This window comes from Gymnodraco acuticeps, unplaced genomic scaffold (genome assembly GCF_902827175.1).
Source record: "Gymnodraco acuticeps unplaced genomic scaffold, fGymAcu1.1, whole genome shotgun sequence".
NCBI lineage: Eukaryota > Metazoa > Chordata > Actinopteri > Perciformes > Bathydraconidae > Gymnodraco > Gymnodraco acuticeps.
The window spans coordinates 1,851,522-1,873,430 of record NW_022990673.1 but is presented as its reverse complement, the minus strand read 5'-3'; the positions used below and the strand labels follow the sequence as shown (position 1 = coordinate 1,873,430).

The 21,909-nt window shown below is 38.7% G+C and overlaps 5 protein-coding genes across 8 annotated transcripts; 3 read left to right on the top strand and 2 right to left on the bottom strand.

The window, feature by feature from the left end:
• Positions 1-17: 17 nt before the first annotated feature.
• Positions 18-3,996, bottom strand: plekhb2 (pleckstrin homology domain containing, family B (evectins) member 2). Of its 2 annotated transcripts, none has more exons than XM_034229905.1 (8): positions 3,816-3,996; positions 3,049-3,099; positions 2,762-2,914; positions 2,541-2,643; positions 2,202-2,241; positions 1,889-1,975; positions 1,389-1,506; positions 18-1,090 (listed from the first exon to the last, which is right to left on the bottom strand). In XM_034229905.1, exons 2-8 carry the CDS (start codon positions 3,083-3,085, stop codon positions 954-956), a joined length of 675 nt encoding a protein of 224 aa, XP_034085796.1. In that variant the 5' UTR covers positions 3,086-3,099; positions 3,816-3,996; the 3' UTR covers positions 18-953. The 2 variants fall into 2 exon arrangements, with proteins under 2 accessions (XP_034085796.1, XP_034085797.1); XM_034229906.1 differs by having other exon boundaries at positions 1,389-1,503.
• Positions 3,997-4,136: 140 nt separating this feature from the next.
• Positions 4,137-8,428, top strand: ing5a (inhibitor of growth family, member 5a). Its single transcript, XM_034229748.1, has 8 exons — positions 4,137-4,810; positions 5,588-5,659; positions 5,757-5,923; positions 6,080-6,191; positions 6,273-6,372; positions 6,513-6,648; positions 6,785-6,846; positions 6,977-8,428. Exons 1-8 carry the CDS (start codon positions 4,774-4,776, stop codon positions 7,014-7,016), a joined length of 726 nt encoding a protein of 241 aa, XP_034085639.1. The 5' UTR covers positions 4,137-4,773; the 3' UTR covers positions 7,017-8,428.
• On the bottom strand, positions 8,362-10,565 carry cep19 (centrosomal protein 19). Its single transcript, XM_034229749.1, has 2 exons — positions 10,280-10,565; positions 8,362-9,553 (listed from the first exon to the last, which is right to left on the bottom strand). Exons 1-2 carry the CDS (start codon positions 10,407-10,409, stop codon positions 9,207-9,209), a joined length of 477 nt encoding a protein of 158 aa, XP_034085640.1. The 5' UTR covers positions 10,410-10,565; the 3' UTR covers positions 8,362-9,206.
• Positions 10,071-12,932, top strand: pigx (phosphatidylinositol glycan anchor biosynthesis, class X). Of its 2 annotated transcripts, none has more exons than XM_034229747.1 (6): positions 10,071-10,138; positions 11,371-11,461; positions 11,542-11,677; positions 11,816-12,029; positions 12,282-12,385; positions 12,509-12,932. In XM_034229747.1, exons 1-6 carry the CDS (start codon positions 10,105-10,107, stop codon positions 12,644-12,646), a joined length of 717 nt encoding a protein of 238 aa, XP_034085638.1. In that variant the 5' UTR covers positions 10,071-10,104; the 3' UTR covers positions 12,647-12,932. The 2 variants fall into 2 exon arrangements, with proteins under 2 accessions (XP_034085638.1, XP_034085637.1); XM_034229746.1 differs by lacking the exon at positions 10,071-10,138 and adding an exon at positions 10,802-10,986.
• Positions 12,933-13,375: 443 nt separating this feature from the next.
• Positions 13,376-21,880, top strand: pak2b (p21 protein (Cdc42/Rac)-activated kinase 2b). 2 transcript variants are annotated; one of them, XM_034229744.1, is made up of 15 exons: positions 13,376-13,853; positions 15,206-15,534; positions 15,621-15,727; positions 15,850-16,000; positions 16,360-16,391; positions 16,484-16,600; positions 16,747-16,882; positions 16,988-17,051; positions 17,615-17,663; positions 18,674-18,786; positions 18,876-18,993; positions 19,510-19,609; positions 19,685-19,881; positions 20,505-20,642; positions 20,765-21,880. In XM_034229744.1, the coding sequence occupies exons 2-15, from the start codon at positions 15,345-15,347 to the stop codon at positions 20,849-20,851; spliced, it is 1,599 nt and encodes a 532-aa protein (XP_034085635.1). In that variant the 5' UTR covers positions 13,376-13,853; positions 15,206-15,344; the 3' UTR covers positions 20,852-21,880. The 2 variants fall into 2 exon arrangements, with proteins under 2 accessions (XP_034085635.1, XP_034085634.1); XM_034229743.1 differs by having other exon boundaries at positions 13,381-13,853; positions 15,165-15,534.
• The last annotated feature ends 29 nt before the right edge of the window (positions 21,881-21,909 follow it).

Below are 21,909 nucleotides of genomic sequence, written 5' to 3'. Positions count from 1 at the left end.
TTACTGAATAAATGAAGTCTTAAGTAACATATTTAATTGGAGAATCTCAAGATACCGATTGGTATTTGTGCATATCACACCAAGCTTACTGAAATAAAAACCAAACTATATGTTCAAACACAAATTGAAAGGCATGGTTCAAGAGCTGCCAATGAAAAACGAAAAATAAATAATGCTTGCAAATATGAGTTCGGAGGAGTGACGTCCCTTTTCACATCAAAGCACATCGTGTAAATGCAAGTGTTTCCCTCGTACAAAGACTTATTTGTGGTGGTGGCAACATCAGACATTCATCCCAGCAAGATTCCTCCTAACACGTACCTCAAAATGCTACAATGTAAATGATTATTGCTTTTTGTGTGTGCGGTCCTGTTTTGCACAACTCTCATCTCGAGTGCCTCCACCACAAATAACCTGAGAAACACTGCATACTCACAACCCAAAATAGCCAAATATCAAGTGTAAAACAAAGAAAAGGTAGAGTACACAAAGGCAAAAGTAAGACAAGAACAACTTAAATAAAACAATTGATGGCTTTTAGGATAATTCTGCAAATATTAAAAAAAAACATATTGTGCTCCATGAAACAAACAAAACTTGAAAATAGCGAGGACCTGATCTGTGCAATACTTACAGTAAAAGGAGTAGCGTCTTGCTTTTCATTGAAATAACCCTTAAAAAAGTGAGTAAATGTTGTATTTTTGGTTAAGAAAAATCATATCCAGACAACACAAACGGGTTGGGAAATTGCCACAAAGTGCTAACAGTGTTTACTGTGTGTAGATATATATAGAACACATTGGGAGTGTTTCTCTGCCCATCGCAATCATGCTTCATAGATGAAAGTAGCCCAACAGACACATTTTCTTCCGACTCATGTGATGGCACAGAGAAGAAGCCAAATGCTGCTAATACAGGGGGTGTGTGCTAGTAAATGTACATTAATCACCACACTAAAAGACAGAGAAGAGAGAGCCCAGAGCTAAACCAGTCGCTGCTCCAGCCAGCATACCGAAAGCCACATCTCCTCCGTCTTCGCGCTGGCGTTCCCGAATAACAACGTGGTTCACTCCAGGAGCGGGATATCCACCTAGAACAATAGCAATAATGTAACGATAATTTTATTATGAGGCATTTAAATGAAAACAAATCAACTATTTTTAAAGGATTGACATCCTGTTGTGTACTGTACATAATCATTTCTCATATTTAAGTTCAAATGTTTTTTATCATTTAAACAAAATCTAAATAAATGTGTTTTAAAGATGATATTAATTGAGGTTTTAACTTTGCATTGGTGGTGGTATGGGATCATTGATCATTACATCAATATATTGATCCAGATTAATGGATCGTTACACACATATGCTACATGTGCAGTCATTTACCTTGGTACTGATAGGGATAAGCTACAGCGTAGGGCTGCCCATCCGGAGAGTATACGATCTGTGTAGCATGTGGTGGAGGTGCAACATAGTCTCCATATGGACCCGGGGCATAACCCTGCTGAAAAAAGACATACCATAAAAACACTGTTAATCTTAGAGATGCCAGTACTAGCAAGCCTGTCACATTACTAAAGGAGTGATTTGATTAATTGTTGCTTTCCCTGCTTATACACTTCCATTACAACACCAGTAGATGGTACAAGGCCCAACTTTATTTGTTCTTATGTAGTAACAGTTGTTTCCATTGCAAGCAAAACCAAGCCTTAATGTGCAGTCAAACATAAAATGTAAATAAATGTGACTTTCAGTGCAAGTTAATTATGGTAAGTAAAAATCATTTCCAGGGTTGAAATATATTACCGGTTAAAAAAAACAAAACAGTATTAATCTAAATATGTTTACAAAATTGACACAACATAAATAATGTAAATATATTTTACCTGTGGTGGGGGAGCATATTCTGAGTAGGGGGGAGGAGCAGTTGCCATCACTTCCTGTGCATAGCCGATTTGAGGGGTAGCTACCACCTAAACAATTTTTTAAAACACCAGAAATGAGATGAACTAAAAGCTGAGAATGATCATTAATAAAACTGTTTATTCTAAAGCCAGAATCAAATGAAGAAATATATCTGACTTCCAGTTTCATGTTTGACGACTGCCTTAAATCTTTGAAAAAATATATTATCAATATTTATTTATTTTCATAATAAAGTCGATTAAAACAGACCAACTAATAGAAGATGAAACTCACTGCATTGATTCTGGCATCCTGAAGTGCCATGGTCCATGCCCTGCAACACAAAGTGTGAACCATAACATGTTAGACAGAAATAAGTCTTCCCTCTCTCAGCCAATCAGAGGACTTCTTAGTCATTTAGGTCTTAGTTGACCAAGATGTCCTTACTTGGTTCGTTGTTTTTTTTAAAATGCTGAATGACTTATTTACAATACATGTATACACACATAAACACAAAATGTAAAGCGGTGCTTTTGCAAGATTCTTAGTGGAAGGTCCTCTATTCTGAAAATATAACACAGTAAAACTAAAACATTAAACTTCACCAATACAGAAACAGAAAGAGAGTCTTACAGAGCATCATCTGCACTGTCTGCACACAGGCTGATGACCCGTCCATCTCTGCACACTATCTGCAGCAAGGCATCACGCATCCTCCCCTCCGGTGGGTTCAGCTCTGAGAAGCAGAACAAATAGAGAGGTGACACATTTTTTTTTTTAAATATGAACATTAGTTGGTGAAACTCATACTGAATACGAGCCAATTACATCTTCATGAAACAGATGACAAGTACCTTGACAAGCGGCAGAGTTGCGGATGTTAATGCAGTCCACCCTCATGTGGATGTCATCCTCCATGTCACACCGTTGTTGATCATTATAAAACACAAGTCGTCCATCAGCCCACAAGTCAAACCAGTTTTTTTTCCACCGGCGCAGTATGGTACCTTTATTGAAAATACAAAATAGGCAAGTTAAAAACAAACAGAATTGCATTATACAAGATCTCAAACCAAATACCACAGGAGGTAATGCCTTAAATCCAAATGGTAATCTGTTAGGACTGTGACAGTTTACTTACTTTGTCGATGGAGCCAACCACTCTTTACCATAGCCATCTTGGAGGTGACACCTAAAACAATTAAATATACAGTATGTAAGTATCAGTCAGTATTTGTCATTTATGACAAATTTAGGGGTGATGGCTGGGCGTGGCATAGTTAAACATACCTCGTGACTGTTAGCATAAATCCACAATGACATTTTCAGAACTTGTTAAATAGATACACTTTAAACACGTAAACAGGATGGCCTTCTTTGCAGATGACTCAGTTTATTGATTTAGAGTCTCAGATTATCAAGATTATCACGAATGTTTACTTTGCCACTTCTAAAGAGCAAATACGTTTGACACCATGGCATTCAATAATAACGTTAATCGATGATAATGTTAGATAATTGTCACTGCCAGGAATATCACATCCTGTTTTGGCAAACATTTGGTAGTTTGTTATGTTGGTCCTCGAGGCACCTTTAGCTAGATGGCCTAACAATAGGCCAGTTGTGAATAGGTCATCCTCATTTATTATTAATACAAGTTGGACTGCAGAGCTAACGTGCAATACTGATGAAGTTACGGGAAGCATGTAACCCCGTAATGACTTGAAGCCACAAATAAGTTGAGCTGTTGTGTTTCTTCTCTTACACTAGTCGAAGTTAGCTAACGGTAAAGCAAGTGAGTAGCAAGCTGACTATTAACCGCTAATTTAAAGTTAGCTAAAAACGCCGACACTTCTCCTTACAACAGTATTTTATTTGATAATGGCGAAGTCTTATTTCGTTACTTACTTGAAGATTGTATAGGTTTTATGAAAAGATGAGCCGTTTGTGAGGAGACAGCAAAAACGGAAGTAAGATGCGAAAAAAAAGGAGATGCCCTCCTTGGATTAAAAAAGCCTGAACCATAAAGAGAGTGTTCACAGCCTGCAGGCCGCAGCTATGAGCTCTACGGTTGTTGCCCTAAACCCCGCCCGCGGCGCATCCTCGCAAACGTTCAATCCCTTTTCAAGAAGGAGGCGTTTGTTTTGAATGACGTAACCTATCAGCTGACAGAGTTGGAAAGTGCGAGCAAACCCAGCGAGGGCGCGCTCGTTTGTCAGTTCACGTCGCGCCCACATGGTGTGCAGCAGGCTGACTTTTTGTAAATAGAGGTCCAATATGGTTCACACCGAAGTATACTTGGACCTTATCGACCTAATGCAGTGCCCCCGCCATCAAATAATTGGAATATAGTTGTTTACAAGTCTAACAGTCCTTCGGGTTATCTTTCCCTGGGTAAATTAGATGTGCACTAAATCGAGTCAACAACACACAGAGCAAAGGGAAGTGTGATCAAGTACATTAGATACATTCGCTGTAGTAAGCACTGTAGCAGTTACGATCGGATGCGTACCCTGCATATTGATATCAATAATCAGGTTTATGATTGACAGGCGAATTAATTTAAATACATTAACACATTTGCACACAGCCATTGGAGATAAGGCTTTCCGATGCGCATGCGAAACGCTAGCAAAAAAGTTGCATCCTGTGTGTGCACTGGGGGGAAACTCAGTATTCGTGACTGCAGCACTGAGAGCATAGTTTCACTGCCGCACAGGGAATCTGAACTGCAATCAATTGTCTCCAAGCGACTGTCCGCCGGGCGACCCAGGGTTATAAAACAAGCCTATCAACTCTCCGGCCAACAGTTTGCGAGCTAACCGTGCTAACGAGAATACCACAAAAGCTACACAGCTAACGTGAAATGGCGACGGCAATATACTTGGAACATTATCTTGACAGTGAGTATTCGGATATACAATCTAGTATTAACATTTAAAGCGTCTTCCGTGTCTTTGAGGTTGAGTTTTCCTGTATTGGATACTTTTGTGCTTGATAGGGGACAGGCAGATAGCAGCCCAGTGCGAATTAGCATCTGTTCGGTCACTAGCTCGCTAGCTATTAGCATCGCCGTCGGTGGTACAAAGTTGCGCAAACTGTATCTGTTTAGTGCTACACTCACTCTCTGTGATCTAACAATTATCTGGACCAATGTAGAGTATTAAACAGTAACCACTTGTAGTTAACGTGAGCGGTTACTGTTTACTACGGGTTCTGTTACAACAGCTATCTAGATGACCTAGAAACGAGCACTGCTTTTTATAAGATTGTTATTGTTGCATGTTGTCGTCACAGTCAATATTATTACATGTTCAAATTATGCTCATTTTAGTCATAATGTGTGATTGCTGTAGGAAGGCAGGCACCATGTATTTGCAACCTGTTGATAAGCCGCGTTTCCAGTAAGCAGTTACGCGCCGGGGCGGGGTATTTGAATTACGTCACGTACACGTACTGTAAGCTTTGACTCACCTAAAGGATTGAACAATAACGTTATTCAATTAAACTCCAAAACAACCTAACTTTAACAGCTTGTACTGTGTTTTTGTAATGTATAAATGTTTTAAATGTTGTGTTCTTGTAAGTTAAAAGAAAGTTGAATGGTAAACACCCATATGTAAAATGTCTTTATCTTTCTCTATGTCTCCTTCATACTTATGGTGATTTCCTTTTTTTAGGTATTGAAAACTTGCCATGTGAGCTACAGAGAAACTTTACTTTAATGCGGGACCTTGACAACAGGACTGAAGGTGACCATTAAATCCCATCAAGTTAATCAATAACAACGCAAACATCATCCCATCTATACTGGTATTCCTGTATTGTAATAATCATGTTGTTTTGCAGAAAAGAAAGGCGAGATTGACCAACTGGCTCAGGAGTACATTGCAAAAGTGAAGAACCTGGCCTCTGAGCAGAGAGTGGAACACCTGCAGAAGATCCAACATGCCTACAGCAAGTGCAAAGAGTTCAGCGATGACAAAGTCCAGCTTGCAATGCAGACATATGAAATGGTCAGTCCAAAAATCATAGAATTGACCGTTAGTCAGTCAGTTCTATGTCTTCCTCTTCACTGTCGTACATATTTTCTATTTTAAAAAAAGTCAATTGACGGCATGCATAAACATTTGTGTTCTTATTCTAATCTACGTAAAATCTTTTCACTGCAGGTGGACAAACATATCCGTAGACTTGATGCAGATCTGGCACGTTTTGAGAATGAGCTAAAGGAGAAATTGGAAGTGAGCGGCTATGAAAGTACAGAAGGAAGAGCAGTGAAAAGTATGTTGGGTCTCTGAAAAGCTTTCCTAAAAGACAAAACAGAACGATGAACATCTATTAATGTAAATGTTCTTTTCACAGAGGGTGAATCCAGAGGGCTGAAAGAAAAGCGTGCATCGAGAGGAAGGGCAAAGAAATGTTCTGATGAAGATTCTCCCAAAAAGAAAAAGATAAAAAACAGGTACTTTTGGACTGGTTGCCAATGACTGCTAACGATTCTGCACTACACATTTGTATCAAGCCTTTATAATTCATAACTGTTTTAATACAGAAGACACATAACTAATTCTAATCGTGCTCTGTTTTATATTTGTGTTCTAGCCCAGAGTTGAGCGACACTTTCTTGCCGATGCAACCATCAGACGTTTTGGACATGCCAGTCGATCCCAATGAGCCGACGTACTGCCTGTGCCACCAGGTGTCATACGGAGAGATGATTGGATGCGATAACCCAGATGTAGGTTTTCTGGGTTGTTTTAATAGCTTTCTTTCTCGCTTAAATGAAATTTGACACGTTTCTCTAATACAACACCAGTTTGACTGCATGTTTTGATGAGAGATTATTCATACTGACATTGTTTTTCATCCTTCAGTGTCCGATTGAGTGGTTTCATTTTGCTTGTGTTGACCTCGCCTCAAAACCAAAAGGAAAATGGTAAGAACTTTCAATTGGTTACAGGATGTTAGCCGAGAGTTGAAAAAACCACAATCATTGTTAATGCATATTAGTCAGGATTGTGCTCCATGTTCAAACATCTTTAACGCTCCCCTCTCAAATCTTTCAGGTTTTGTCCGAGGTGCACCCAAGACAAGAAGAAAAAATGAGGTTTCTAACTGCTTAACTATTAATGTATGTATTTTTGTGTAGGTTAAAGGGATAGTTCATCCCAAAATCAAAAATGCATATGTTTTCTCTTACCCTATGTGCTATTTATCAATCTGGATTGTTTTGGTTCAAGTTGCCGTAGCGATATCTTTGTACCCAACTACACCGTCCAACCAAATGATACCTGGTGGTTGTGACGCTTGAGATAATAAGCGTCCTCTTCAGCTAAGCTGTAATAGTAGCTGCCTCACCAGAGCCTCATTCATAAGTAGATGTACGCTTTCCTTTTTATGCTGTGGAAAGAAAAATTAACAGATTGTTTGATTTGTTCAGCTGACTCTCGCATCAAAACAATCTATATTGATCAATATAACTACACGTCAGAGTGAAACTTGTGCATTTTTTATTTGGGGTGAATTTTCCATTTAATAGTGTAAAATATATATTTCAGATACTACAACCGTCCATATACTTTGTGGGTTACACAGCTTTTAAAGGTATAATATTAATTTGGACTATAGCTCTACCTGTGGCACCATTTTTCATCAATTCACCCGAATATGATCTGTCCACTCTGTGTTCTTTGATCCGGGCAGTGGAGTTAAAAGCTGAACAAATGATTACCAATCAGAAAGTCCTTCCTCTTGAGTCATATAATATGTATATTACCGCTACTAACGTACTCAGACATCTTGGATTGTGGCTTGAGCTTACTTGAAATATCAATTTTATAAATAACTATTTTTTTAAAGAAATTAACAGCCTGCTGAAATATTCAATTTTAAACACCTTAAAACCTTACCAAACGTTGGTGGAAAAGGGAATTATGTGTCATATTTTCAGTTACCTCCTAAGGGAATACATCAGCACTGCATAAATGACTGCAATTGATAACATTGGAAAATAATTCTGTATATCTTAAACCAAAACAAGAAATCAACGTACGTTTGTTTTGGATTTGTTTTCAAAGAACCTGTGACATTTTTGAATGTAATGTGGTACTAATGGCCAGTCAGTCAGTGTCTCATGTTAACTGAATGAGGTATCATGCACTTTGAATGAACATTTTCCCTGAAGAGGTTGAAAGCTGCAGGATTGATTTTATGATATAGTTTATCTCATTTAAAATTGTGCCATAGTGCGTCGCTTCAAACCATATAGAATGATATACCCATGTTTTGTATGATACAAGACAATATTTTGTGGACACAGTTTTTCCAAAGATATATATGTTGTATTGGTGTACACTCAAATTGTATTTAATAGGATTTTAGCATCTTCTTTCGTATTCAACTGTGAATATCACTTGCGTAGGTGTAAGCCACAAATACACGAGCCAAAGTCTTTGTATTTTGTAAAATTCTGTATTTTATAACAAATAAATATTTGCTATTAATGATGCATATTTTAATTTGTTGCTGTTTTAATTGTGAACGTGTATTATCCCCGGTGGTACCAAATGCAGGTACCTACTGTCTTTACGGCTGCTGTTTGTTAATCGCATCAAATGTTGACTGAATACTGAAATGTCTTTCTGTAGTTGGAGTCTTATTCTACTTCTCAGACACTATTCCCTTCTACTCCTATCAAGCTGTAGCTGTTGCAAAACTATGGAAACATGCATTTTGATTAGGTATGTCTAATTACAAATTAAATGTAATACAACAGTACATCAGCAAACCTTTATGAAGGTTCTAATGGTCATTATTTGTTGGAACTGTTTAAATGTAATTTACATTTTGAATGCTCTTGTCTGAATTATATTTACTCTACCCTCACTGATGTTAACAGGTTGGGCCAATGACAAGCACTATACCTGTAACTGCCTAAATGTAATGTTTTTTTATTTAAAACCGCTTTATTTTATTTTATCCAAATGTGTATATAAGCATCTTTAAAAACTCATAAGCACTAAAGACTGATGTATTATTAGATTTCTAATGAAGGTAGAACTTATTGCAGATCTGTAGCATTAGTTTTATATATGTATACCTCCAAAATAGCAATGCAGGTATATACTTCAGTGTATAAAAGATATTTCCTTTGGAGTTCCCCATGTTACTACTGTATGACTTTAGATGGTAGTTGTAGTAAAATTCAGCTGTCTCAGATTTTCTTTTAAATAGAGTATCAGTTTGTTGGGTGATTTGCAGTCTTAAAGGTCAAAGAAAGTATTTGAGAACAGAGTTTTAAAATCCATCATCAGACTCTTCATCCCAGCTGCACTTTTCTTGGGTGGTCTTGGTGAAATCCATTTCGAGGTCGTAAACAAAGTCTGGGTCATCCTTGTGTTTCCGGTTCTTCTCGAACAGTTCGTCCATTTTGCCCTTCTTGCGAGCCAGCTTATCGTCATCCAGTTGGTTCAGGTCTTCATCGGGGTCCAGTCGGAACGAGGCCAGGCTGTGCTCCAAGCTGAGGCCTTGCATGTGATCTCGCAGGATGATGTGAAGCTTCTCCAGCTGGCTCTGGGATACACCCTCCAGGTAGTCTTTGTGCCGAGGGTGGTTTTTCAGACCCTCTGCAGCCATGCTACAATCTGGAGGTTACAGAGAGGGCATCAAGGATTGAAACTGCTGGAAGTAACAAGGTCAACCTGCTAAGGAGCCCTATTGACTGTTAAACCACATTTTGTGTGCAATATGTATCCTGTTGCCTTTGTGTATCCACCAGGGACAGTGCAACAGATGCAACATTCCTGTCAGATTGTGGTCATGTGATTAAACACCTTTAGGAATTGTGTTATTCATCTTTGTAGCAAAATCAGACAAAATCTGATTTATTCAGCACTGTTTCCACTCAGACTTTAATACAGCTACACGCCTACACCATTGTTTGTTTCCATGGTAGCGCGTCTCTTTAGTAGCGTGCGCAACTGAAAGTCTGAGAGGGTGAGGAAGATAGTCACAGAAAACTGAACAAGAATCGACAACTCGACCCTCTGCTCACTCCTCTCCTGCTCACACATATGCTCCATCAAGGATGGTGCTACAGGCTGCAACACAGTGCACTTACAACTACAATAAGCATGTTAATGTTAATCTAATACAGCTCCGGCGATCCACTAACACCCCCCGCGGTGGTTTTGAAATGCTCCCGATTTCTGAGGTCTCAAGGTTGGCAAGTATGCACTGGGTCCTGATTTTTTCAGCTATGGTCATTTATACGTCGATTGTGATATGTTACAGCTTATAAGGAACTACGAGTTCTCTGTGGTTAAAAATATAAAGTAGCTAAGGTGTCGCGAAAAGCTGCAATGCCTTACCAGAATATTTTGAGAAGTTGCGCACAGGTATTATTCTTTTTCGCACATCTTTGGTTTCCTTTTGTTGATAAATTAAAACTATGGAGGGAGGACTGAACTGCACTCCACATCGCTTTGCCTCGAAACTCATTTGCAGGTAGTTACTGCAGCGGTATACTTTCAAATAGTCTTCAATTTAAGTCTAGTGGTAAAAGACTAACATATTTTAAACGTTATACATTTTCAATTGTACGCATCTGAACAACGAGCTGCATACAGCTCTAACGCGTTATGGTTGCCAGGGTGCCCAACGGTAGTTAGACGTGAACCTATCTGTCTTGGCTGCAGCCTGTCTAAATTGAAATATAATACCCGAATTCTTATTATTTTAATCAGCATCACGTTTATGATTGATATGTTATCGTCACCATAATCCCTTTTGATACTTAATTATTTACTCAGAGTTTTCTCAGATTGACCGTTTTGTTTTTCTTTCTAGTCAGGCGCTATCTGAGCTTCCCTTTAACTACAGAAGGGTCCTTCAACATTCTTTTCCGTAAACAATTTGAAAGAAATGCTGGGCATTTTTGGTATTTTAGCTGTAGCCAGTTCAACAGAACACAGGCTGTAAACTAATTGTTGTAGTTTACCATTATTATTGTGGATGTATTTTGTACTTGTGTCTGTTTTGGCTTGTTTAGCGTCATGCCATTGTTTTATCGAAAGGGGTAAGGTGTATTGATCTACGTGTAGACTTTCTAGCTTTACCGGATTAACACAGATACGTTTTGTAACCAAAGCATTGAAAGTAAAGTGTCTGGCAGGATAGGCAACTGACAGCCAATCAGGTGGAAACATTTTAAAATGTTTGCTCTTTTATTGATTTCGAGTAATTGCTATAAAGTTTGAAATGAAAAATGATTTCCCTGTCCCTTTGTGTATAACTGTAAATCCACTTGTATGGCATCTTCATCTATCACAAGGCTTTAACTGAACTAACAAATAATGCCAGACATACATGTATGACTGTTGTTGTTGTTGTTGTTGTTGTAATACTAATAATAAGTCTGCTCTGCCAGGTCTTGACTAATAAAACCTACATATTTTTATAGATGAGAAGAATGAGAACCATTGTGGTCTTCTACAGCACTGGATTGAATCCTCACTGGTTTCAATGGAGATAATCAAAAGGGGTTTTCACAGGTATTGGCAAATATGAAATTCTAATCATATTAAACACTCATTGTAAAAGTAATAAGTAAGTGATTTCTGATGTGTTTTAGGGAGGTTGAAACCACTGTTGAGCTCAGCCCTGATGTGCACAGTGGGGTCAGAGTTTTGCTGCTTCATAGATGGCCTAGAGGTGTTTATGTTGATCCGTACCAACTTGCATCCCTCAGCGATCTAAGTGATTGGAAGGTAAATTTGAGATGGGCTTGACTCACCTTTATTTATGTATTAACATAGCACATTTGTGAAAATCATAATACAATCCATGTTCATGTACAAATTGTATTTTTTTATTAATGTGATTATGTATGCATTCACCCTTATTAGATCATACTAGATTCAACCATTGACCTAGAGGGGCCTGCTCACAAGACTACAGGATTTGTCACCTTTGTTTATCCCACCCCTGATGGACCAACTCCTACACTGCTAAAAGTAACGATTCCCATACACGGCCGTTACCACGAGCCTTCTTTTGTTGCCGAAACGTTTACGTCAGTCGAAATAGAACCTCCAGAGCTACTGCTGTGGACTGAAAAATGTGAGTCAATTAACTTAATAATTAATAATAACTTCTGTATTCATGCACATCCCTCATCTCAGAAACTATATAAACAATATTTTAAGATATATTTTAAGTTGAGGTTTAGTGTATGTACCAATAATGGACTAGTAAAGGACCTTCCTATTCTCTATTTTCCTATCAGAAACATTGGATGAAAAATACAGTTGATAGAGACAGGAAACTAAGTGGGGTTTTTTGTCTTAATCTTTAAATTGTTCTCACTTAAAGGTATGCCGCTTAACAATGTAGAGCCTCATGATGTCATGGAAGCCCCCTGTACTCACCACAATTCAAGCTCATGTCAATGGGTTAAACAACAGCATCAGCAAAAGGTATCATTATGTAAATCTCTCCCACATTTTAAGTGTAAAAAAGTCTATTTTATTTCTAGCCTTTATTTTATACTTATTGTCTATTGCTGCTTTCCTTTTAATTTAATATATTGTATCCTTTAGGAGCGAGGCCCTGTGAATGTCCAGTTTCCAGTTGGTGACGGGTCTTTGTGCGGGCCTGTGTGTGGTGGAACTCTTCTAGTCACAATGCTCTGCTGTGTGGCACTGTCCAAACACATGTGGGAACATCGCATCATTTAAACACTGATGGTCAACATATCTTGTGTTGAATAACTCAATACTATAATTATGCAGTTGTGTCTGAACCAGGATCATGGTACATGGTATGGCCACAAATCCTGTTAGGATGTCTTTATCCCAAGCAAGGGTGTCACTTGTTAGAAAAAGTGTTTACTTTTACAAAATTGGTCTTTTCGAAAAGTGGTGGGGACATGTACCCAGCGTCCCCAGAACAAATGACGCTTATGATCCCAAGAGCAAAATAACACTATTTTAAAATCTGAATAATAAAAACAAAGTATCTTCTCTCTGTCTATTTTGTTTACTCTTTTGTGATTTTCATCTTAAACTAAAGATAATTATCATAGTGTGTTGACAATGAAGTTATAAAATGGCAGATGGAAAGTATGATTGCAGGATTATAAAGCTAATGGAGACATTACTATCGATAAGGTAGTTAGAAATAATTGTTTCATATGCAGCCCTATAATACTTCATATAAAAAGGGTTTGATCTTGACATGATTTCGATAATACAGTTTAACATCACAGCATTTTGCTTTGTGATGTCAATGGCGTGCAATAGCCATACCATATGTATGGAGGGCATTATATCACATGTTGACTGCTTAATGTGAATTTGCATACGGTCATAGCATTGTTATGATTTAGAGATTAATTAATTCAAATATAGCTTGCAGGAATTGCTCAAAGGCATTTGGGCCTAGCTGTTATATCTTTAACCTCAACCTTGATTGAATATATCAATCAGCCTTCTTTTCACATATTGTAAATGTTGAACTACATTACCTAAAATGCCTTGCGGCCTAAATCAACATCTAACTTCAAGTGTTAGGTGTTTCAGTGTGTTACTCGCTTTTAGTATTTCCAATGGTCAAACACGTGTAATTAAAGCTCTGAGTGTTAGCAATAATGTTTGGAGACACTCCACACACCATTCATGTGAAACATGTATTGAATAGACTGGGGCTGGGTCGGTAGTTCCGCTTCCCCTTCGCCATAGCGGATTTATCCAATGACCGAAAAGATAGAAGAAAATGTGCATTGTAAATAGTTGTAGCAACATTTACTGACATATCTGTACGCGTGTCATACCACCAAGGGCCCATGTCACAAAGGAAGTACTTTATAACGGATTTATAAACGTTTTCCAATCGGATCGAGCGGCAGTCAAATTATATTCAAGTTATTCTGGTGTGGATTATCGGGTGAGTTAGCCTGCAAATAAACCACATTTGTACCGGATAATGTGTAGCATATGTAGTGTTGTATTGTGTTAACTGTGTCTAACAATTGTCAATTGTAATGTGTCAGGAGTAAACCCATAAGTGTGGTTGTCAGGCTTGTAACTATTAGCCAAAACGCTGATCTCGTAGGATTGTAAGCACAAAGCTTTTCATGCTAAGGTTAGCTTCTAGCTACTAGGCTAGCACACTTGTTGGCCAAGTAGTTAGTGCTAACGTTAGCTTGCTAGCCGCCCCAGTTGTTACTAATTTGAAGGGCAGGAATACCGTTATATGTGGGAATTGGTCTGAACATCGATATGCTGACATTTCTTATCATTTGACAAAAAGCACTCATGTTTACGCGTTTGATTTCTGTGTGAAACGAACAGTGAGAAGGGCAAAGGGCATTATTCTTGTATCCTCATCTATTCTTCTGTAGCCACATAGGACACAACAGAGAAAACACTTGGATAAAAATGCTCTCTCTGTACTTCTGAAACTAGTAGTATCGTAGTTGTTTAGATATTTATAAGTTAGGACAAAAAAGCTTTAATAAATGTACTTAGTTACATTTCACCCCTGCTCAAATAATGAGAGGAGACTATGAGCATTCCAGACCGTGTGTATGGTTTCTCTTTGCGTAGTATTTTCTGTCTCTCATTAGTGTGTCATGTCAAATAGTCTGGTGTTTCCCCCCACTCCTGTATTATATACATATATTCAGCTTATATTAGTGTGGTTATTTGATAAAAAGTCACCACATACTGCTATATTTGTTATTTTACATAGTCTACTTCACTTCTTTTGTCCTCTTTCACTTTTGTTCTTGTGCTTGTGCTCTGGGTTGGGTTCTACTATTAGAACTGGGTTCTACTATTAGAAATGTAATAAGATATTGGTCCTGATGTTGGATGGGTTAAGGACCTTCTTGTGTTTGGTAACCTAAACGTAAAAAAAAATATGACTTCCATTGCATAGTTCATATCCTAACTTTTAACTCATCCCAATATTGCTAGTTTCCTGACATTCCCAAAAAACATGTGTGTGATCCACAAGTTTCTCTCAACACATTATGTAGCAGGATTGTTGTTTAGATGAAATCATCATACTTTTAGTCTAGTAGTACTCAAGAATCTGGTTAAAACTGAATTATTTTAATGTTGTGTAGTTAGAGTTTGCTTGTTGTACCCTTGCGAAAAGTTGTACCCTTAAAAATTGCCTTTTTGCTGCAATTATTACCCCTTTATACTTATAGCATGTTTATGGTCTGATGAATGTCTGATTTTGTTCCAGGTACCCTTGGATGCTTCCTCTCAATTCGCTGTCATTTTCAGCCCCTACTTCTGTAGTGCATGACCACACCAGAGCCTCATGCTGATGTGAGCGCTGCCTCACCGCCTCTGTGTTTGCCATCCTTACCTGCCGTGCTCTCCTGCCTTCGTAGCCCTGTGAGGCTCACAACAACCTTTAGTGATGTGTGATAACGGAGACGCTGAGGATAAACCCCCTGCCCCTCCAGTCAGGATGAGCAGCACCATCTTCAGCACCGGCTCTGGAAAAGACTCCCTCTCAGCCAACCACAGCTCTAAACCTCTGCCATCTGTGCCTGAAGAGAGAAAACCTCGCAACAAGATCATCTCAATCTTCTCTGGGGCGGAAAAAGGTCAGATATTTAACCTATTTTCAAGTGCGTGATTAGTTCAGATTGTGTGTGTTTTTTTATTTCACTAAGGGTTTGGTCACTTTCAGGTGGTAGAAAGAAAGACCGAGACAAAGAGCGACCGGAGATCTCACCACCTTCAGATTTTGAACACACTATACATGTTGGGTTTGATGCCGTCACGGGGGAGTTCACTGTGAGTTTTTTGCTGTTTGTTGTTCTTACAAATATACTGGCATTTTGGCACATATTATCACCCAAAAGACACATTTACATCACAAGTCTGCACTATTTTGACACCATGTGTTCTTTTCAAAGGGTATGCCAGAGCAGTGGGCTCGACTCCTCCAGACCTCAAACATCACCAAGTCGGAGCAGAAGAAAAACCCACAGGCTGTGCTTGACGTTCTTAAGTTCTACGACTCTACAGGCAACAGTCGTCAGAAGTACCTCAGCTTCTCATCTTCTGGTAAGGCTCCAAGTTTAAGTCAGACATTGCGTTTATTTAGTTACCTGCAGGACATTAGGAAATGTGTTGTTAAAAAAGGGGCGTATTTCGTCAAACAGGATTCTAGGTACAAGTTTATTATTGCCTAATAGTTTACTCCTGAAGCAGAAGCCTTTGTCTTCAAGCTGATAACACATTTTCCTTTTTCAAAGCAAAGAGTTTGATCGATATTATTACTAAGGAGTGACCAGTCAGCGTAATGAGTAAAACATTAAAATGTGTAAGCCAAAGTTAGTCTTTGAAAATACTTTGTAATCTGTCACTCACGAGTCACGACTAATATTATTTCTAAGCGTCCCTCTGTTTGTTTTTATTGACAGAAAAAGATGCATTCACTCCTGGGCCTCAGTCTGTAAGTATATAAAAACTATTAAAGCACACATGCCTTTTGTATTTCTTTCTTTTTTTGTTTCGATTAACAACCTCTCTTCCACTTTAATCAAGCCCACCAAGAAAGGCACAGAACCCTCTTCTCCGAATATCAAAGACATTGACGACGATGACGACGATGACGAAACTCCTCCACCTGTTGTGGCACCAAGACCAGAGTACACAAAGAGTGTAAGTCCCTTGGGTTTAGTAATCCTGACTGCATATTGAACATGTTTTAATTCAAAAATCTGTATTTCATAGCTTACTTGCTAAGGCATTTGTTGTTAACCTACAAATGTATTTACTGATTTGTTTGTCTTTGTTTTGTTGTGCAGGTGTATACACGCTCTGTTATTGACCCCATCCCTGCGCCCAGCACGTGTCCCGACGGAGAAACTGCCTCCAAGGCCGCAGAAAGACAGAAGGGCAAGAAGGGCAAGATGACGGATGAGGAGATCATGGACAGACTAAGTAAATTATAAATTATCATAAATCTTACGTACAAATCCTAACTGTTAAATTATTTGCATAATTTTTTGCTTTGTCTTCCTTTACATATATTATTTGCCTTTACAGGAACGATAGTCAGCATTGGAGACCCCAAGAAGAAGTACACCAGATATGAAAAAATTGGTCAGGGGTGAGTGCCACGCAACAACCAGATGTATTGTAGTTTCCAAAATAGTGTTATTTCATTTCAAACCTTTATTTAGACAGATAAATCCCATTGAGATCATTGATCTCTTTTTCAAGGGAGACCTGCTCAAGTAGTTCCACATGAAACATAAAAACATAAATAGAACAACAAAAGGACATCATACAGCATCATTTACATAATTATCCACATAAACAGGTACCTATAGCTTCCGATATATTATTAGGTGTTACCAATGTACAGTAAAAGGATGCCCGATATTATTGGGACTGAATATTTTCCCTGTGATCATTTAATCCTCTAACTTCATTTAAAAAAACATGTTTTGAGCTAGCTTTGTGAGATACATTTCTTAGCTTTATAAGTGTCTGTATATGAAGCCAGTTACCTCCAGAGAGATAATAACTATCCTATAAGAATATCCTAGCAGTATTTTCATTTGGAGCTAATGATTTGTTTAACATCAGGGATTTTAATACAGACCAGTTTGACTCAACGGTTTGTTAAATGTTCATTGAAGTAAATGGCTTCTCTCATTTGTCTCACAGAGCATCAGGAACAGTATTCACAGCCATCGACGTCGCCACAGGACAGGAGGTAAAGTGATGTTTAGATTAGGAGAAGTAAAAAAGACAGTAAAGTAGTGGATATCACAACACATTATGGAGCACCTTCCTCCATGTATAGAAGAGGAATCAAGTTAGCACACTGACTATCTATTTAAAGTTAGCTGAAATGTGTTCTCTTAAGATACCTATGAGTATGTTGAATTCAGGGTTTCCGCTAGGATTTTTTCTCGCCGGTCAAATGTCCGGGCAGAATTAATTTTATCGGACAAATTTGAAACTTACCGGTCATATTTCACTAATAATAATAAGAGTTGTGTAGCAGAGTTTCCGTTAGCAGGTAATTACCGGACTATGAGCGGATATGCTGATGTTTAAAACTCAGTTAATGGGGGTCGTTTTTATATCGCTTCAGTTTATAATCGTAACAGATCGAAAAATTCAGATTCATTTTCCAATAAATGATTCCACAAACAACAAACAACATAATTATTACATTCAAACAAACTACTTGTAGTAGATGAAGTACATTATTCAAAAGTTTACATCAACTTTGAATAATAACACGGGAGAAACGGATGCTCTCTTTTCCCCTCTCCCTCCCTCTCTCTCCTGACAGCCCGTCAGTTTCTCATGCAGCTAAACAGAGGCGGGGCTTCAGGTGATCATGCAGAGCTGCGTGTCTCTGTCTGACTCAGCAGCTGATCTGATCTCTCTCTCGTGTCCGGTTACACTTCACTCGCGTTTATGTCCATATCGATCAGATCCAGCTCTCCTGATCGTCCTTTATAGAGAGCACCGATCAAACTATTAAGAGTGAATATCGGCCGATAATGATCGGCGGCCGATCTATCGGAGCCTCCCTAATTATTACCAGACATTTTGACCGGCAGGTTTTGAATTTACCGGTTTTTAATAAATGTTACCAGCTAAAAACCGGTAATTACCGGCTAACGGAAACCCTGGTTGAATTGAGCACGGGTTTGCAACAGTGACTAACTCAATTCTAAAACTCTGCTCACTCTTGTATCCTTTTTACAGGTGGCCATTAAACAGATCAACCTACAGAAGCAGCCGAAGAAGGAGCTGATCATCAATGAGATTCTAGTGATGAAGGAATTGAAGAACCCCAACATCGTCAACTTTTTGGACAGGTAAGAATGAAAGTAGAACATCTTATCACAAGTCTAAAAAAAACATGGTTGGACACCAGTGTGTGACATTGTGTGTTTGTGTATGTCAGTTTCCTGATGGCGGAGGAGCTGTTTGTGGTGATGGAGTATCTGGCTGGAGGCTCACTGACAGATGTGGTGACAGAGACCTGTATGGATGAAGCCCAGATAGCCGCTGTCTGCCGAGAGGTACCCATAACTATTAACAACCAGTGTTTTATAAAAGAGACCAAACCCAAGTCCCACTTTCTAAGGTGATATCTATCTTTCATACCTTTCTGGCATTTCACTGTGGTATACGGTATAGAAAAACATCCCTTTTTTAGGCTAGTACCCCTGTTACTCCTGTTATATTTTTCTTAGAAAAACAGTGGTGAAAAACACGAGTAACGCTCGATGCTGCATTTTTCATCAACAAATTACTCAGAGCACTCAAGGCCAAATTGCTTCATACGTTACAATACGACTGGTTGCTGACAAAGCAATGTAGCAAATCTGGTGCAGTGCTCGCTCCATAAAACAAACGGGGTTAGAGTTATAACTGAAATTGGTCTAATTCAGCTGAAAACACTTGATTTGTAAATACCTTGTTAAAACCTTCATGCTGTACAAGCCTAAACATTATGTGTGAGTTGGAAGCAAAACAAAAACTTGACTCATAACAGTTTTTCACTCTCTGTCTCTCATTTGTTTCCATACCTGCAGTGTTTACAAGCACTGGAATTCCTGCACGCGAACCAGGTCATTCACAGGGACATCAAAAGTGACAACGTGTTACTTGGAATGGACGGCTCTGTCAAATTGAGTAAGTCCTATACTAATACGTCTCTGTTGCTTCACTGTAACCCTCATTAACTGTATTTACTCTTCTCCTCGACAGCCGACTTTGGCTTCTGTGCCCAGATCACTCCGGAGCAGAGCAAACGCAGCACCATGGTAGGCACGCCTTACTGGATGGCTCCGGAGGTGGTGACCAGAAAGGCTTATGGGCCTAAAGTAGACATTTGGTCTCTGGGTATTATGGCCATTGAGATGGTTGAAGGAGAGCCTCCCTACCTGAACGAGAACCCACTACGAGTGAGTGTGAACCTTTTCAATCCTCTCGGTTATTCATCTGTTTTTTAATGTTTACATAACATGTTAGGTTCATTTCCAACACTTTGACCTTAAACTCATAATTGTCTCATCTGTGCTTGGAGTAAATGTGTTAAAAAAAGTCATTTGACCTGAACACACTGCTCTCTTCATATCCACGCTCAATTATTGATTTCTGTAGACCAGTTATTAGATGTCACATCCAGTTTGTTTGGGTTTATTTTACTCTGCTGCCATTAAGTGCTTTAGAAAAGTGAAGTGGTTTGTGCTGACTGTGAATGCTGGGCTGGAGAAAGCAGTGTAACTATGTGAGAGAGCTGGTGTACATTATGTATGTTTGGGTGTGGCAGCAATGTCTTCAGGGTGTCAGATCCCGACACTATTGTTGTGCTCAGCTCTAAGTATGGGAAAACAAAGATCCAGAGTCTTGGTATAAGGTTAAGACAATTTAGATTTTTCAGGAAAGAAAATATCAGTGTACATCAGACAAAATATGTGGAGTCAAACTGTCCTCTACTTAATTGTATAACGCTAATAAAAAACAGATCAGGCTTTGTAAATGTTCTCGCTTTCGGATTGAATAGTTTTCTTTTCCCCTTTGGCAGGCATTATACCTGATTGCCACAAACGGCACACCCGAGCTTCAGAATCCAGAGAAGCTGTCTCCGATCTTCCGAGACTTCCTCAACCGTTGCTTGGAAATGGATGTAGAGAAAAGATACGGAGGCAAAGAGCTGCTGCAGGTTAGAAACTCTACTTTTCATTGGATATTTTCATTGAACCTGTTTTGTGTTTTAATTGAATTATTCAACGGTTTATCTCTTTTTCCCCTCCTTCAATTTCTCTTTGTTGATCTGGTGTGCAGCATCCGTTCCTGAAGCTAGCAAAGCCTCTCTCCAGTCTCACACCTCTCATCCTGGCATCCAAGGAGGCCATGAAGGGCAACCGTTAGCTGATGAAGCAAGCTATCCTGCCTTCCCATGCTGTGCACGGATATGTGCCAACCATTTAGATTTTGTGCCAGACAATAGGCTGAGAGTGAATTTCCACTCTTGATGCACCAGCCTTATAAGCCCTGACAAACCTCACTGTGAAGAAGACCAAAAATATAGAGCACAACTCCACCGCTGTCCATATGAACTCTATTCTCACTCAGATGTCAGAAGACCAGTCAAACTAAAGTGCTTAGTTTCAGAGTCCGGCGTAGTTATTTTGTACAACCAATCTCCTGGTGACAAGTTAGCGCTAGGCTTGTATTTCACTTGGAATGAAGAAGATGCCTAGTTCTTTTTTTAGTTTTTTTAATCAACTGCCTTAAACAAATGCAAAATGTTGCCTAATGTATTGTTGATTGTGTCAATGTTTCTCTTCCCATGATTTGTACTGCCTTTGTAATTTACCTTTTCAGCTTGTCAGTGTCTTAGTTATTTTGATACTTGAATTTCATATTTGACCCCCTCCTTGTTATCTAGTTGGTCTCATTCAATGAACACTCTTGCTATTTCCACATTGAATCGTGTTTTTTGGACATTTTATAGTACCGGTTTTATAGGAAACATTTCAGTGCAGTAGTGTCGTCATCATGAATATGTGCTGTGAGTGTGTCGTTTTTCGATTGCCACACGTGACAGACCTACTGTACCAGTTCTTCCTCTATCATTAGTCTCCTGATACCAGAGGTGCACCTTACAGGCAAATTAAAATGTTAGATTGACAGGGTTTATACTTTCTTTATTGTTGTTATTAAAAATTAGTATTGTATGTTGAACTCTGTCCTGTCTGTGTTTTTCTGGATTAAACAAATGCTCTTTTCCCATGTATATAATGTGTACCTAAAGTTAGTTGGAAAAGTGTTCATATCATAGTGGTTAGCTGTAGAAGGCTAGTAAAGACAATGTGTAGACTGTTTTTGTTTTCTGGATTACTAACAACCTTGCAGCGCACACAAATAAATGCAACTGTTTGTGATTTGAGACTGAAAGTGATTGTTGTGCAGTATTACTTTAATTG

Excerpts from the sequence above, each read along its gene's own strand:
- plekhb2 (XM_034229905.1), bottom strand. The coding sequence starts at position 3,085 with ATGGCTATGGTAAAGAGTGGTTGGCTCCATCGACAAA. Across the intron at positions 2,644-2,761 it reads CAACTCTGCCGCTTGTCAAG|AGCTGAACCCACCGGAGGGG; the intron begins GTACTTGTCATC and ends TCTGCTTCTCAG. Across the intron at positions 1,091-1,388 it reads TTATCCCTATCAGTACCAAG|GTGGATATCCCGCTCCTGGA; the intron begins GTAAATGACTGC and ends CTATTGTTCTAG.
- ing5a (XM_034229748.1), top strand. The coding sequence starts at position 4,774 with ATGGCGACGGCAATATACTTGGAACATTATCTTGACA. Across the intron at positions 6,649-6,784 it reads TTGGATGCGATAACCCAGAT|TGTCCGATTGAGTGGTTTCA; the intron begins GTAGGTTTTCTG and ends TTCATCCTTCAG. Across the intron at positions 6,847-6,976 it reads TCAAAACCAAAAGGAAAATG|GTTTTGTCCGAGGTGCACCC; the intron begins GTAAGAACTTTC and ends CAAATCTTTCAG.
- cep19 (XM_034229749.1), bottom strand. The coding sequence starts at position 10,409 with ATGAGTTTCGAGGCAAAGCGATGTGGAGTGCAGTTCAGTCCTCCCTCC. Across the intron at positions 9,554-10,279 it reads CAACTTCTCAAAATATTCTG|ATTGTAGCATGGCTGCAGAG; the intron begins GTAAGGCATTGC and ends TGTAACCTCCAG.
- pigx (XM_034229746.1), top strand. The coding sequence starts at position 10,923 with ATGTATTTTGTACTTGTGTCTGTTTTGGCTTGTTTAGCGTCATGCCAT. Across the intron at positions 11,462-11,541 it reads ATCAAAAGGGGTTTTCACAG|GGAGGTTGAAACCACTGTTG; the intron begins GTATTGGCAAAT and ends GATGTGTTTTAG. Across the intron at positions 11,678-11,815 it reads GCGATCTAAGTGATTGGAAG|ATCATACTAGATTCAACCAT; the intron begins GTAAATTTGAGA and ends CACCCTTATTAG.
- pak2b (XM_034229744.1), top strand. The coding sequence starts at position 15,345 with ATGTGTGATAACGGAGACGCTGAGGATAAACCCCCTGCCCCTCCAGTC. Across the intron at positions 17,664-18,673 it reads ACGTCGCCACAGGACAGGAG|GTGGCCATTAAACAGATCAA; the intron begins GTAAAGTGATGT and ends TCCTTTTTACAG. Across the intron at positions 18,994-19,509 it reads TAGCCGCTGTCTGCCGAGAG|TGTTTACAAGCACTGGAATT; the intron begins GTACCCATAACT and ends CCATACCTGCAG.